A 16,341-nucleotide genomic window follows, 5' to 3' on the forward strand; every position below is an offset into this window, starting at 1 on the left:
TTAGCACTTTAATATCTCATGAAAATAAAATATTTTTTAGTGAAAGGTAATATTTTCATCGAAAGCCAGACGTTCACCGGATCTGTCTTTCAGAGGCGCTCATAATGGTAATGTGCACGTGCTTGTGTTTATAGGGTCAGCGTACGTACATATTTGTAAGCATCTACATCGATACTGTGTTTTGCAAACAAAAAAAAGTGACATAATAAAGACATGCTGCAAGAGCAACCACTGCAAGGTACATGTACATGGATGTTTATTTTCCACATATTACAAAAGACGAGAGCCACGACACCACTATACTACACATGAACATATTCACGCTAAGGCAACTCTTATTAGAATGATGAAGACAAGAAATAGATCCAAGAGCATGAATCTCACTGAATTCATATTGAACTATGTGCATCAGCCTTTCAACCCACCCAAAATTCATTTCCTCTATAAATTAAACAAGCAATTATGTTATCCTACACGATTAAAACAATTATGTGCTTCATATTGTTAGTGAACCCAAAAGAGTGTATAATTTCAATACTAGCTAAATAGACATGTTTTACAACACGTTGTAAGCATATAAGATCATTTTCGAGGGGCAGATTTGATAGGGGAATAGGCTCTCGCCTACTTGAACTCAGTGAAACCTATCATTTTCCAAAATTTTGAGACATTTTGGAATATTTTAGTCTCACATGTACTTAGACGGGAGAAACCTCCCTCTTTTGCCTCATGGCATTGTCAAACGACCTAAAACATGATGTTTTCTCAACGGGTGCGTCTAATTCTCAGCTGATTTTATTTAATATCAATTACAATCTACATGCAACTTACTAGGCTAGAACGTATAGTAGTCAAAAATAACTACTATACTAAAGCTGAACAGGTTCGATTTTTCTCAAATTTTTGGATTTTTTTTTGGACTAACGTGGTGGTGACACGTCTACACTTTGAGTGGTTAAATTCCTGTGTACAGTTTGGGTGCGCTCTGTAATTTTTGGAAGAGGTGGGGGTTGATGCAATTGGGGCCACGTGTGTAGACTGGTGTATGCTCTCCTCTTTTACTTCGTTGCTTTATTGTCTTGGTCGCTTGGTGGTGTACCTATAGCTGCATACTGCTTTGCATCGTCCTGCCCGGTCAAAGCGGTGGCACAATACCCAATCCCATACCTCTCCACAATGCCACGATTTGTGCTCACCTCTAAATGCTTTAACAGTACTCGGTGGGCAGCAGGGCGGATGGGCGTCGCGGGAGGCTCCATCAGTACGCCTCCGACGAGCGCATCGCGGGAGGCTCCGTCAGGACGCCTCTGCTCCGTTTTCGCCGCCGGCCGGCGGTGCCTCTCCATTACACCCAAATCCTCGGCCGCCGCCGCCGTCGCCGCTTCAGCCGGCCTTCATGCGCACCTGCTCCAAGCTCGCCGCGCTGCTCCGGAGGTCCCGCCCCTTCGCCGCCACCGCCGCCGCTGCCTCCGCGTCCGTAACCATCGCCGCCGCCGCCAACGGGATGGAGGAGGCCGCAGCGGGCCTGCTGCGCACGCGCGTCTGCATCATCGGTAGCGGGCCGGCCGCGCACAGGGCGGCCGTCTACGCGGCGCGCGCCGAGCTGAGGCCCGTGCTCTTCGAGGGCTGGCTCGCCAACGACACCGACGAGCGCGTCGCGGGAGGCTCCGTCAGGATGCCTCTGACGAGCGTGAGGAGGCGCGTCGTGGGAGTTTCCGCCAAGCCGCCGCCGACGAGCGCGGTGAGGTGCGTCGCGGGAGGCTCCGCTAGGACCCCTCCGACGAGCGCGAGAGGGCGTGGCGCGGGGAGGGCCACCGTAGAATCCGCTACCTTGCCGCCGATGAGCATCAGCCGTGAGGAGGAGGCGCGTCGCAGAGAGGACTCCACGAGGACGCCGCCGACTCTGCCGACGAGCTGGAGGAGGAGGCGCGATGCGGGGATGCTTGCACCACCATCGACGCTACCACGCCGCGGCAAACGAGCTTGAGGAGGAGGAGGATGCTTCCGCCTCTAGGATGGAGACGCCACCGATAACGACCACATCGGGGAGGCCAGGTGGATTGTACGTCCAATGAGTGGAAGGAGGTCATGCGCGACCCATTTGGCAGCCATGCCGACTAGCAGGGACCGCCGTCCACGAGAATGGTGAGGTGGTTTTCCGCGGTGCTGTGCTGCTGCGAGTTAGCTGAACGGTTCAGTTTATTTTGCTGGTGAGGAACCCATCTGACTGATCTACCTATGAAATTTGCAGATCATGATTTTGGAACATGAGTCTGTGGATGATCCAGCAATTCAGGCTGATTTGATCTCTTGCAATGTTATTGTTGATCAGGGATATCCAGGTTCTTCTAGAATTGCTAATTTGGTTTTGAATCATCTGTCCTCAACTCCTAATGCACTATGAAGATCTTTGCATGAACTGATCATATCTGTCCTCAGCTCTTAATGCACTATGAAATGCTACTTAGGTTAGCTAAATAATTACTTCCCTTCAGTAGTTTTGGAAAACAGGATGATTTTCGATAGAAGTAAACAGGTTGGTTGTTGGACATACAAATGAAGACCACGCTAATATTTATGCAGATATTTCCTGTTTCACAGATTTCTGTTCACTTTATTTTAGGTTGTGTTTATATGAAAGGAAACTCAGTTCTGTTTAATGTGGATGTCAGATGTTCTTAGCTATAGTGTAATATAAGAAATAGCTCAGCTACGTTACATTAACTGTTTATTTGGTGAACATATTTACCGATAACCATTAAAATTTTCTTCCATATGTATCTATACTTTTATCGTATTTTCTATTTGCACAATGATTTTTTGGGTTGTTAGTGGATATATTCTGTCATTTGCAGGAAACTATCAGGTGACATTTGCCCATCAACACACATAATGATTCTTGTAATTTTGTTTTCAAGATGGTGTTACTTAATTACTCAGGCAGAGAGCAACATGCCCAATCCTTCTACCTGAATATTGACATGCATTTTTCACTTCAGTTAGAAGCAAACTTCTAATACTCCACAACTTCTTTGGCAAGATTTTTTAAGCACTTCTGTGATATGATGTCGCATTTGTCCTCCTTCTCTCTTTTGGTATAATCTAGCCGTTCATGCAAAATACTAATTCATGACTTCCATTTTTTTTTTGTCCTCCTTGGATGTTTCTCCGAAGTCATGAAGCTAGCAGTTTCACAATAAGGAAAATGAGAGCTGCCATAGATAACCGAAGAGAATTCGATGTTAGCTGATTAATTATAAGAGTGGTATTATGGCCATATTAATGGAAGCAGATGACGCTACTATTTTTTTTCATTTTCAAAAAAATAGTTTGAGACTGAACTGAAAACAAATCGGGTATTCAAGACAGTACAACAGAGTCAGCTGATATATTTCTATACACTTATGTTATTTTTTAATCTGCAGTCAAACGTTTATTGTTCTTCAGGGTTAGATGGAATTCTTAACAAATCTAATAGGATAGGAAGCTCACTGCTAGAAAAAAACACAGTGCACATTTCCTACTTTTCTGCACCTATGCACTTTGTTTTGGCTGACCCACTTGATAAAATTGTTTATCCTTCAACCTATGATAAAATATATTAGTACCCTTTCTATTTATTGACGAGCAATTGCAGCATCAAGTTTTGTTCTTACAAGGTTTGGTCAATAACTCTGGAGCTTTATTCATAGTTGAGACATTTAAGAATGTCACGCAATTAGGTAATTAGACCAGTAGGTTCAATGTCAGTTTTTTTTCCCTTTCCATTTCGTTTCTATTGTGAACTTCCTTTGGGGAACATTTTGCTACACACACTATAGCTAATATCGTAAGCTCCTGTCACCCTTTTTGCTTTTCAGGAATTTTTTAATGTACAACTATACATGTGTAAGTAGTTGATATCTAGACACACCATTGGGTCTTTGTTGAAACCTTACCTGTAACTCTTCTCATGCCCAACTCCAATTGTCTGCTCGCTTTATGTTAACCAAAATAGTAAGGAATCTCACACAGGAAAAACTTATAACCAACATATAATGTTATAAGAATTAGATTTTTAAATATGCGGACCTTACATGTTTCCTTTTCGTCAGTCTAACAGACATTATAACTTTATAGTAAGGAATCTCACACAACTTTCATGGAATTAATAGCGATTTTTACAGTAGTTTGGTTCTGCATATTGAACTTCTGATAAACATAGACTGCTTAGAAATGTGTTACAGAACAGTATTTCTGTGCTAAATAGGTTAGTGTTGGTAATAGAAACCGTACCTTCAGGAAGCTATTCTCTTCAGTATAATACCTGATATCAATGATCTATAGTTTTCAATAGAGGGGCTAGCGAGTTCCTTTCTTGCTTCTATTTAATCTGAATGGCTACTATTCTGTTAGTCTTCGCTTTCATGCTAGAGCAGAATAAATAGTTAAATGCTCGGTCTATTCTTTATATCGTGCCTAACCTAGCAGTGTTATACAGGTTGGTTCAACTCTGCTTAATTTTCTCATGTGCCTTTCACTCAATGATTCATATTTTACTTCCATTCGTACATGCCATGCATCCACCTCCTGATGTGGCATTGCTACAAAACTCTGATCATGTGCCAGCTATAGTTGATGCAGATTGTGATTTATTTTCAGAAAATTATTTAGAATCTTCCTATTTAGGGCGAAATGCTATTGTTCTCCCTACTAATAGTGTGGCAAATGCAATAAATGATGTGGTTCTTTCTAGGGTTGCAAGGGAATTTATACTTGTGACACTATCTGTTGGTGATGCAGGTTTATTATAACCTCTGGAATTTCTCCATGTTGCTGACATTGGTAATTTCCCATATCAGAAGATTTCTTTGAAGGTTGGTGTGCCTATAATGCCATTGAGAAATGGGCAGGGTTATGCAACAGGTGTTGTTCCTTTCTTTCCTCTACTTGCTGTTCCTCCATGTTTTTTTCTGCAAGTCTACTGCTGGTAGTGGTAGGTGAACTCTGCTCGGAGTTTGGAGGCCATTTTGTTTCTGTTTCCATCTGGAAGGTGAGGGTTCGCCTGGTTGAATGTGCTGTGGTGGCCGTTCTTACCTTTTGTTTGTTGCTAGATTAGATGAATCTGCACTGCTGACGTACTGTGCGTCCTCTGAATATATGTTGATTAGCCATGCATGCTGTTTGTAGTTTTCTCTTCAGGGTGCGCTTTCTCCCCTGTGCGTAATGGATTTTGATCAAATCGAAGTTACAAGGGTATGCTCCTTCATCGCTTCTCCTTGTGTTAATGGAATATAAAAAACAATAAGCAATCTCATTGTTTCTATCTGTGGAGACATTGCTTTTTTTTACCTAGATTACTGACTTCATGTTGATTACAGAAGTATATTCCCTGACAGACAGACACTTAACTTTTCTCAAATTTGATCAGCATAAGTAGTTTAGATGAAGGTAGTCACTTCAGGAAAAAAAAAATAGATTCTGAGGTTATCCAACTTAATTTTGCTACACTTAGCAGCACATAGATTGCAGTATGTTACATATTTTTGGTGTCAAGTTGATCTGCTATAAATCTCTTGGCATTAGAAGAGTTCAATAAGGCTTCTTTCGAAAATCATTACCATAAGCAAGCGAAAAATAATGGCGGGAAGTTATATCACTCCTTACGTATGGTGAAACATAAGCTTATATCAGAGGAGAGAAACAGCGTGTGTATGCTGGTGTATGTCTAACATTCCCCATATCCAGCATGATGCTACTCTTTCCAATGAAAAACCTGATTTCTCTTGCATGTACTTTCTTTTGACGATTACCACGGCACAAGAAACATGATTGTATCATGTACTCCCTTCCCCGCTTTCCCGTGACATTGTTGTGGTTAGCAAAGATCCCCTATTTTTAACTTTTTCTATCTTATTTTATTTGGTGTTTCGTTGACTGAAGCTTTATCTTCTCTTCTTAACTTTTAACATGCTTTAAGAATATTGACACACCGTAACAATTTCGAGCATCTTGTGTACCAGAATTGTGGTGACAACATACAATGACTACCTACTAATTAGCATTGACCTATTTAAGCACAACCTTCTGCACATTGTTTTTTCTTACCATGTTATGAATTATTTTTGAAAAAACATGGCTGAGAGATACATATTTTGCAGGTTCAGAAAAATGCAGATTGGAGGTTGACACCACCCTCTGATAAAATTATCAAATGCAGTGACTTGAAACCACTTTGATTTCCTTTGGATTGCGATTTTTTCTTTCACACCATTCCCTGTTGAACACTGTCATCAGCTACTTAACATGTAAGTAATAAAGACATATTTCTCTCTTTTCTGGTCAAAAAAGGTACTCAGTATATGATTGCCTGGTTCGATTAGCTACATAAGGGACTATTGTTCTGACAATCAGTACGGGGTAAAAATATTTTCTGTCTTTCCAGGTGAAACAAAGTTGAATTCCATTGAGGATTACTTTTTTGGCCGCATGTCAGCTTGCCAAAGTGAAGAGATCCTCGCAGCATCTGCATTACAATGGAAGGTAAAATTGAGCTCACTAACTAAAAGTACCTTTGATATTATCCCTACCTTTGTTTGCTGCATGATCATAATAACATAATTTAGTGCGGTTCTATACTTTAATATATTGGGGTTATATTCCACTGGCAAAGAATGTCTCCTTTGGGGCTGGCTTAGACAACAGGCGAATCAGTTAACTGGTGAATATGTTTTAGCGTATTTACTCTCTGAACTGTTCACCACAATACTACTATAAAACTAATGAGTTGTAGTTTGCATTTGAGCCTGAGAGGGGCTATGGCATGTTGGTCCTCTTGAGCAGCCTAGGGATATGCATATAAATTCTCATATATTACATTCTGTCCAAATAAAAGATTTCATTAAAAAATAACCTCTGGGGACTTGTTCATTTTATTAATATAGTTTGTAAGGTAACTTAATGTTATTTCCCATACATGATCGATTATTTTTAATTCCATTCATCCCTCGGAATATGTTGATCAACAAACAAGATGTATAAATGATCTATCTATGTATACTGCCATTGTCCGTTCTCAGAAACTGATAAGAATACCAAATACTATTGCAGAGTTCCTGAGACATATGGTGTACCAGGGGCACCACCATCTCTGTTCTTAAACAACTATACTGTCGTTGTATAGAAGGCACACTATCTCCATGGAATGACAAGGAAGTATAGATATGACAGGGCATGTACTGTACTGTTCTTACGGCACATGTCGTCCACCAAGATGAGTGCTATATTTCACCAGTGTTGTTTGGCAATGATGCTATCCGAAAGTACTCTTCGGCATTAGTTCTACACCCTAAACCCGATTCATACATGGCAGATCTAGAGCATGTCTTAATTTATTAAATAAAAAAATTATGTTCGGATTCAAGTTAAGCTGCTAAATGACAAATCATGGATTATCCTTTCTTTGTCATTGTGTAAGATGCTATCTATCTTAGTGGAAGATTGGATTCGTAAGTCGGAGTTAGAGCTTATTTAGTGGCCCCCTGAGTATGATTCAGCGGGGCTGTGTGGTCACTGACATGGTTCAGCTACTAATAAGTGGTTTGCCATGTAATCTAAGTTGAGCACCCGTGATTCAATATATACTTGGACCTTTTGGATCAGTAAAATCACATGAAGACAAGGGTTTTTAGCTGCCTGATCCTTGATATATCAATACAACATAACATAGTTCAAGTTGTTGAGCACTTTGGTTAGTCATTGAATTGAGGTTGTTGTACTGGGTTGCTGAACGCTTTGTTTCGTCGTTGTACTGATAGGTTCTTATTTGTCATGTACTCGCTGGATTTAACGCTTTGTTTGAGGAAAATATTGTGTCAGGCCCCAAGAACATTGTAAAATATCATCCACCTACTTGTTTTATTAAGTATCTGTAAGTGCCATGCTTAGTTCACTCGGCATGTCTACTAGGCTTAGTCAAACTACTGTCATGTTAAGTGACTGTATAATCATGACAAATGCCTCCTTCAGCTTACTCATCATATTAATAGATTTAATCGAAATATTGTGTCAGGCCCCAAGAACATTGTAAAATATCATCCACCTACTTACTTGTTTTATTAAGTATCTGTAAGTGCCCTGCTTAGTTCACTCGGCATGTCTACTAGGCTTAGTCAAACTACTGTCATGTTAAGTGACTGTATAATCATGACAAATGCCTCCTTCAGCTTACTCATCATATTAATAGATTTAATCGATATTGCTTTAGTACCGTCTAGAACTCATGGCACGCTCTTTAAGTCTTAAATCCAGTATATAAAAGGATATCACTGAGTCTGACATCTGGCAAATTGTCTTTGTTCATATACATACAGAACAATGCCAATAACTTTGCCTTACAAATATGACAGTAAAACAGGCACACCTTGGACTCTCCCTTCAACAACGGTATCAAGCCCTGAATCCTGTGCGGCTACAATGCAGAACACAATTGAGCTCTCAGCCTTCCACACTGCTGTCAATACCTTCCGCTTCCACACTGCTCTCAGTACCTTCAGCCGCCAAACCCAAATTTGCTCCAGTTATCGGCCTCCTCGCAACAACAGAGGAACTCATCATCATCGCCTCCTTCAATGATGAAGACAACAAGGCCATTCACTCACATCTCTGAAGAAGGAACACCAGCACCACCCCCAAGTATGTAACACGATCTATGAACTGTGTAATAGAGTAAGAACTTGCATCAATAAGACTAGCTAGCTAATCCCTGCTTCATGGGCGAGATCTCCACTCAGATAGCGCCATAATTTGTTGGCATTGTCACACGCAGTGGCGTAGCTATGTACAAGTCAGGGGGAGCCACCGCCCCCCCCCCCCCCCAGCTTTAAGAATATTAGTGAAGAAAAAAATGGCTTATATTATTAGTTTTTGAGCTTTTTGCCCCCCAGATCATAGTTTTTTCTGGTTTGCCCCCCCAAATTTCCTGGCAAGCTCCGCCACTGGTCACACGTATTGCAAGGATTAGTAAACACTTACCACCGCCTTTCATATCGACCTCAAATGCCGTTGTTTACCAACAAGTTTTTTTCCCAAGACCATACAAAAAAATTTCTTATTAACCAAAAAAACATTAACAAAACATTTTCCATGATCCGGCGCGGCGTGCCGCCGCGCCTTTATTTGCTAGTAAATACTAGGCTAGAACGTATCATGATGCAACGATGCTTTATAACGGGACATATTCTTGGTTGCACCTCTATTGCAACAGATTTCATTTGTAGTTTATTTGTAACTGATTTTTTTTTTCAATTGCAACCCCTTTACAACTCATAAGACGCACACATCATGATGTAGATCAAATGACTTAGGATCTGACTAAGCTCTAACTTAATTCTGAGTCGACTTAAAATTAGCAAAACCGATTCTCTACAATGCACCACGAATATCTACCGAATTTATGATACAACACATGATTGCAAACCTGACAAATATCGAGATGTCCAATAGGTTTCTCCGAATTCAAGTGTTCAATACTGTATACTTCAATTTTGAAGAAACAAAGAATGTGGACAAACCAGCCGCTAGGTAAGGTGTGCGATTAATTAATTCACGGCCATCTCAGTGCGGAAGATCATGTCACGAAAACAAAAGATTTCCGTACATGAAGATCCTATATTCGCGGGCTCTTTCCTCCCTCTGCGCGCGCTCCCTTATTCCGTTTCTACCCTAGCCCGATCGATCTGTTCTTCGAACGACAATGCGTGCATCCGCGGCGCATTGATCGATCGATCAATCGAGCGCACTCCGATCGATGCTAGCATAGTCACGGGCCGGCCATGTCGGTGGTGGCGACGTCTTCTCTGAGCTCGCTGGAGGCGATGCTGCACTCGCTGATGGGAAGGTCGGAAGGAGGAGGAGACGAAACGCAAATAGACGACGACGACGAGAAGGAGGTGGAGAAGGAGGAGGACGCCCTCGAGTCGCCGCTGCCACCGACATTGCCCGTGCGGCCGACCGCTCGAGGCCGGCTCCCGTCGCTGCCGAGGGTCGCCGGAGCCGCTGCAGGTTCATGGACTCCGCCGTCGACGCCGTCACCTCGCAAGGTACCTCTGATCCATGCCCATTAGTGTCACTGATTCATTCATTTCCGGAGCTGATCACATTCACAAGAGGTGCGATTTCGCGATGCAGCAATTGATGTCTTGTGATGATTTTGTCCAATATTGGTGGCAGGGAGACGACGACGTGTCAACGGTGGAGGTTTCGGTCGCTGTCGCGGTGGCGGAGCTGGAGCGGAAGGCGGCGGAGGCGGAGGTGCGGCTGCGACAGAAAGAGGAGGAGAACGCGGCGCTGCGGCGGCGGATGGAAAGCTACCACGTCCGGTGGCTGGAGTACGAGATCAGGATCAAGTCCCTCGAGGAGGCATTCCACGAGCAGCTGGCGTCTCTGCAGGTGGCCCGGGACGCCGCAAGGATAGCCCAGGACGCTGCAAGGATGGCCCAGGAGTTGCCGTACGACGAGGACGCGCCGCCGACGAGGCTGTGGCAGACCGATCGCCGTCGAAGTGCGGATGGTTCCAGGCGGACCAGCGCGGTGGGCCGGCTCGGCGCGGAGTTCCGGCGGGGGAGCCAAGCGTTCGAGAAGGGCGCGGTCGCGCTGGTTGCCGAGCCGAGGCCGCAGTGGGAGCCTGGCGTGCCGAGCGCGGACTCCGTCGGGGATCTGAAGAAGCTCAAGGCGCAGTTCCGTGCGTGGAAGAAGGATTACGAGGCTCGGCTGCGCAGGGCCAAGGCCGAGATCGACAGGGACAGAAGGCGTCAGAGCAGCTGCTGGATTTAAACACGATCGCACAAATACTTGGGCTATGCATGTTTTTCTTGTACAAATGCTAAAAATATTTCGGTTAATTGGGTATCTAAAATTGACATATCCCAAATTGTGTCAAAGGCACTTCACTACATAATTTGCTTTTATCAAGGCAGTGAGTACATGATCTAGCATCTCCCCAGCCCCCAGGCTTTCCGGGGTGCCCCTGCTTGCGTTACATGACTTTGTATAGTAATTTTGTCCACGAACAAAAAACTGACATCCTAGACTTTGTTTGATCAGTCTTTGAAAAAATCGTAGGCTCGCCACTTAGTGCATTATTGTAGGCTTCTTCTTCTTCTTACCTCTTGCTCCCGATTCCTGATTATGGGGTACTATTCTTTGCCACCACCACTTTGTGGCGATTTTTTTTAAAAATAATACACTTTTAATATTAATTCCATAAATAATATTAGTTTTTCATCTTTTACAAGAATAATACACCGTCGGGGCCCGCTAACCCGAAACTGTAAAATCGGGGTTCACGAACCCGAAGCGGAGCGAATCTGGCGGACGCGGCCAAAATCGGGGTCAGCGGGCCCGAGACGCCGCTGTCGGCCACGCGCGGGCATTGTCGGGCTGTCTCCTGGCCAAGAGCAGGCCTGTCGGGGAGAGGAATCCCGGAGCGCTAAAGTCCGTGCCCGTGACCCCGATTCGGGGTAGCTGACACCGAAACGCATGGCATTAAAATCGCCCGCGCCGCGCTGCTGCTCGACGCGCGTGGTCGAGTCTCTTCTTCCTCCTCCAGCTCTCAGTTCATCAGCTCTCTCTCTCGTTTGCTCTCAGCCCAACACCATTTTCTCTCATTTCTGAGCGATTTGTCCAGCTATTTGTTGTAGTTTGACCACCAAATGTTGTAGAATCACCTGATCTATAGATGAGTTAGCTTTTGAGGCGTTTTGGTGGAGGTGCTGGTGGTGGTGGTGGAGCTGGTAGTGGTGGTGCTGCAGCAGCAGCTGCGTGGTGGTGCAGCTGCTGCGTGGTGGAGGAGCTGAGCTGCTGACGGAGGTGTTTGTCACGCTTCAAGGGTAAACCCTAATTCCTGATATTAGATGGTGTAATCATGCATGTTGCGTTCGTTAGCTTCGCAGAATAGTTACTGAAATAGGTACCGATAGAAAGTATTTATTTAGAACTGCAGGTGCTAGATTTTTATTTATTTCAGAGTGTATGGGCTAGATTTTTTTGACGAGTCTGTAATTTGTATAGGTGAGTAGATATGTCAGATAGATTAAAGTTCGTTGTTTACTTCGGTCACGGCACGGTCCGAACAACTCCAATGGGAGCTGATCTGAGCGAGTTTCAGTATGAGGACTTGCATTTGTCAAACCCAAAAACATGGCGAGTGAGTCAGTTGAAGGAGTGGTTGACCGTGAATTTCGGGCTTAATCCTGAAGCATACACTATTGGTGTGCATGCTTTGTGGAGCAACTCAAGTAGCCAAATTTTCTGGCGGTTGAAGCCGATTGAGCGGACCTCTCAGTGGGTGCACTGGTTAGAAGCGTGCGAGCGCAGCGGAACTCACCCCATCACCTTAATGCTTCGCGAGGCGAATGAGGTGAATTCCCAGGAAGGCGAGGGTTAGTTCCATCGAGGCCAGAGCAATCAAAGTTCAGATGCAGGCGGCAACAATTTTCAATCTGGGCAGAGTAGCCATGCAACTGCTGGTCATGACGGTAGTGTCGAGCTTCAAAGCGAGGATGAAGAAGAAGATCATATGCAGAACATGTGGACGAGGAAGACGAGGATGGAGTGGACGATGAGCTTGACTCAGATGAATCCGGTCAGTAGCGAATCCAGCCCATTTTTTTAGGGTGGGGCAGACCTTATTTGGGATTGGCTTTTTTATTTTTTCCCTTATTTTCTATATAAGATATATGGGCTGGGCCAAATCTTAGGGTGGGCCTGCCCCATCCTTCCGCCCTGTTGGCTCCGCCACTGAATCCAGTGGATCCGATAAATCAGATAACAACGAGGAGGAGCATCTTATCCCCTCTTCTTGGAACCATGATTTGTTGGAGGCAATGCTAGTGGATGATCGACACGATTCAACCTGGGAGTACAGCATGAACACCATCTCAATTGGTGCTAGATATGTTGACAAGAGACATCTGCAGGAAGCAATCACTCAGTGGGCAATGAACACGCAAAGGGTATTCAGAACGACTGTATCAAGTCAGAAATTCTTGACAGTGGTCTGCGACGATGCTAGATTTCCATCAAGGGTGCATGGGTACTGTCCGAAGTATGACACAACATGGATTGTGAGTGACTTCGTGCCGCACACCTGTGTCCTTAATAGTATGCTGAAGGTGTTGGAGATATGCCCAAGAGGCAATAATAAATTGATTATTATATATCTTTGTGTTTATGATAAATGTTTATATATCATGCTATAATTGTATTAACCGAAACATTGATACATGTGTGTTATGTAAACAACAAGGTGTCCCTAGTAAGACTCTTGTATAACTAGCTTGTTGATTAATAGATGATCATAGTTTCATGATCATGAACATTGGATGTTATTAATAACAAGGTTATATCATTATGTGAATGATGTAATGGACACACCAAATTAAGCGTAGCATAAGATCACGTCATTTAGTTCATTTGCTATAAAGCTTTCGATACATAGTTACCTAGTCCTTTCGACCATGAGATCATATAAATCACTTATACCAGAAAGGTACTTTGATTACATCAAACGCCACTGCGTAAATGGGTGGTTATAAAGGTGGGATTAAGTATCCGGAAAGTATGAGTTGAGGCATATGGATCAACAGTGGGATTTGTCCATCCCGATGACGGATAGATATACTCTGGGCCCTCTCGGTGGAATGTCGTGTAATTAGCTTGCAAGCATATGAATAGTTCATAAGAGACCACATACCACGGTACGAGTAAAGAGTACTTGTCAGGAGACGAGGTTGAACAAGGTATAGAGATACCGATGATCAAACCTCGGACAAGTAAAATATCGTGTGACAAAGGGAATCGGTATCGTATGTGAATGGTTCATTCGATCACTAAGTCATCGTTGAATATGTGGGAGCCATTATGGATCTCTAGATCCCGCTATTGGTTATTGGTCGGAGAGAGGTCTCAACCATGTCTACATAGTTCACAAACCGTAGGGTGACACACTTAAGGTTTGATGTCGTTTGAGTAGATATGGAATATAGAATGGAGTTCGAAGTTATGCTCGAAGTCTCGGATGGTATCCAGGACATCACGAGGATTTCTGGAATGGTCCGGAGAATATGATTCATATATAGGAAGTCATTTTATAAGTTTGAAAATGATCCGGTGCATTTATGGAAGGTTCTAGAAGGTTCTAGAAAAGTCCGGAAGAAATCACTATGGAAGGCGGAGTACCGGAGGGACTCCACCTAGCATGGCCGGCCACCCCTAAGGGGGTGGAGTCCCAGGTGGACTCCACCATGGTGGCCGGCCACCCCCCTCCAAGGAAAGGTGGGAATCCCACCTTGAGTGGGAATCCCACCTTGGGTAGGTTTCCCTACACATGGAAGGTTTTGGGTTGGGGTCTTATTCGAAGACTTGTAGACCAACTCTTGGGGGTTCCACCTATATAATGAGGAGCAAGGAGAGGGGGCCGGCCAGACCAAGCCCTAGTTGGCCGCACCCCTATAGTGGTCGGCGCCCCCCTCTCCCAAACCCTAGCCGCCCCTCCTCCACCACCTCTCCCGCATATGCTTAGCGAAGCTCCGCCGGAGATCTCCATCGACACCGCCACCACGCTGTCGTGCTGCCGGGATTCCAAGGAGGATCTACTACTTCCGCTGCCCGCTGGAACGGGGAGAAGGACGTCGTCTTCATCAACACCGAACGTGTGACCGAGTACGGAGGTGCTGCCCGATTGTGGCACCGTCAAGATCTTCTACGCGCTTTTGAAAGCGGCAAGTGATCATCTTCTGCAACAACGAGATCTAATCTCGTAGGCTTTGGAAATCTTCAAGGGTTAGTCTCGTTCATCCCCTCGTTGATACCATCTTCTAGATTGCATCTTGGCTTGGATTGCGTTCTCGCGGTAGGAAATTTTTTATTTTCTATGCTACGAATCCCTACAGAAGGATCACCGAAACCTTACATTCACATTGATTGCTCACCTGTTCTACAAAGAGATTGTAGAGAATACAACGATGGTGGTTAAAGCCATCCAAAAAATAGTTCACCTTCAATATAAGTATGTAATTGAATATGGCAAGGCATGGAGGGCTAAACAGAGGGCACTGGAGAACAGATTCTGAACCTTCTATGATGCTTATGACGGTGTCGTCCGTCTCCTCCAGACATTGAAGGACCAGAATCCGGGCACCCCTGTGGACATAGAAGACTTTGTGATACCAGAGTTCCCTAATGCCAGGGTTCTGCACATGGTGTTTTTCGCATTCAGCATATGCATCGAGACTTTCATGCACTGTCGTCCGGTGATGTGTGTAGATGGAACTTTTCTTACAGGCATGTACAGGGGTCAGATTCTGACTGCCTTTGGAGTGGACGGCAACAATCGAATTGTGCCTCTCGCAATTGCATTTGTTGAGAGCGAGAACACTGCTAGCTGGTTATGGTTCTTCAGGCAGTTAAAAAATCGATAGTGAAAGATCGCTCAAAAGTGTGCGTGCTCCATGACAGGCATGCATGTATACTTGCGGCTATCAAGACGCTGAAAGAAGTCGGACCTGATGAAGAGACACCATGGCAGGAAATGCAGAGTAGGTGGTGCATGCGCCACCTAGGGGCCAATTTCTTCTCGCAGTCTAGGAGCAAGAGTCTTATGAATCCGTTCAAGAAGTTGTGCAAGCAGAATCAAGAATGCAAGTACACTTTTCTCCGCGGCAAGCTGGATGAGTTCACAAAGGACCATGTGCGGCACAAGTTAGCCGCGCGATCTGCATTAGCAGCAGCTCATGTAGCAGCTGTGGCATAGGGTACACAGGTTCCGGAAGCCCCCGAGCCCGATCCTATTGGGCTATGTGACCTGCCTGGATTTGACCCACTCAATACTAGAAGGAGGGCTGGACGACAGATTAAATTTTTTGCAGAGTGGATAGAGCACGAGCCATTAGAAAGGTGGTCTTTGCTGCATGACACACATGGAGCTAGGTATGTTGTGATGACTACCAACCTAGCTGAATCATACAACTTCGTGCTTAGGGGAAATAGGGCATTGCCGCTGATAGCCCTTGTGGAGGGTATTTTATATGGCACTATGAATTATTTCAAAGAGAGACGCCAGTTAGCTCTGAGTCATATGCTGGGCCATTATGGAATATATGGATGTCAAGATGAAGAAGGGTATGGCACACACTGTTGTGGCCATCGGTAATCAGGAAAGGAGGTTTGAGGTGTGCTTACCAACCGACAAGTTTGGTTGTGTGAATGCGGTGGGAACACATGAGGTCAGAATTGGAAATGAAGAATGGCCATCGTGTGAGTGCACATGCAACAAACCGAGGTTGCTTCACCTTCCATGCTCTC

The 16,341-nt window shown here is 44.4% G+C and overlaps 1 protein-coding gene and 1 long non-coding RNA gene across 2 annotated transcripts; both read left to right on the forward strand.

The window, feature by feature from the left end:
- Nucleotides 1-5,814: 5,814 nt before the first annotated feature.
- On the forward strand, nucleotides 5,815-7,407 carry LOC127309696 (uncharacterized). Its single transcript, XR_007857291.1, has 3 exons — nucleotides 5,815-5,856; nucleotides 6,141-6,522; nucleotides 7,090-7,407. It is a non-coding gene; the product is annotated as an uncharacterized lncRNA (long non-coding RNA).
- A 2,257-nt stretch (nucleotides 7,408-9,664) lies between these two features.
- Nucleotides 9,665-10,916, forward strand: LOC127309695 (myosin-2). The gene is made up of 2 exons (XM_051340447.1): nucleotides 9,665-10,079; nucleotides 10,210-10,916. The coding sequence occupies exons 1-2, from the start codon at nucleotides 9,813-9,815 to the stop codon at nucleotides 10,810-10,812; spliced, it is 870 nt and encodes a 289-aa protein (XP_051196407.1). The 5' UTR covers nucleotides 9,665-9,812; the 3' UTR covers nucleotides 10,813-10,916.
- Nucleotides 10,917-16,341: the final 5,425 nt, after the last annotated feature.

Source organism: Lolium perenne, chromosome 6 (assembly GCF_019359855.2).
Source record: "Lolium perenne isolate Kyuss_39 chromosome 6, Kyuss_2.0, whole genome shotgun sequence".
NCBI classification, from domain to species: Eukaryota; Viridiplantae; Streptophyta; class Magnoliopsida; order Poales; family Poaceae; genus Lolium; species Lolium perenne.

What these genes read in the sequence shown, in the direction of transcription:
- LOC127309695 (XM_051340447.1), top strand. Translation starts at nt 9,813, where the DNA reads ATGTCGGTGGTGGCGACGTCTTCTCTGAGCTCGCTGGAGGCGATGCTG. An exon ending in CGACGCCGTCACCTCGCAAG is followed by an intron (nt 10,080 to 10,209) that starts GTACCTCTGATC and finishes TATTGGTGGCAG; the next exon opens with GGAGACGACGACGTGTCAAC.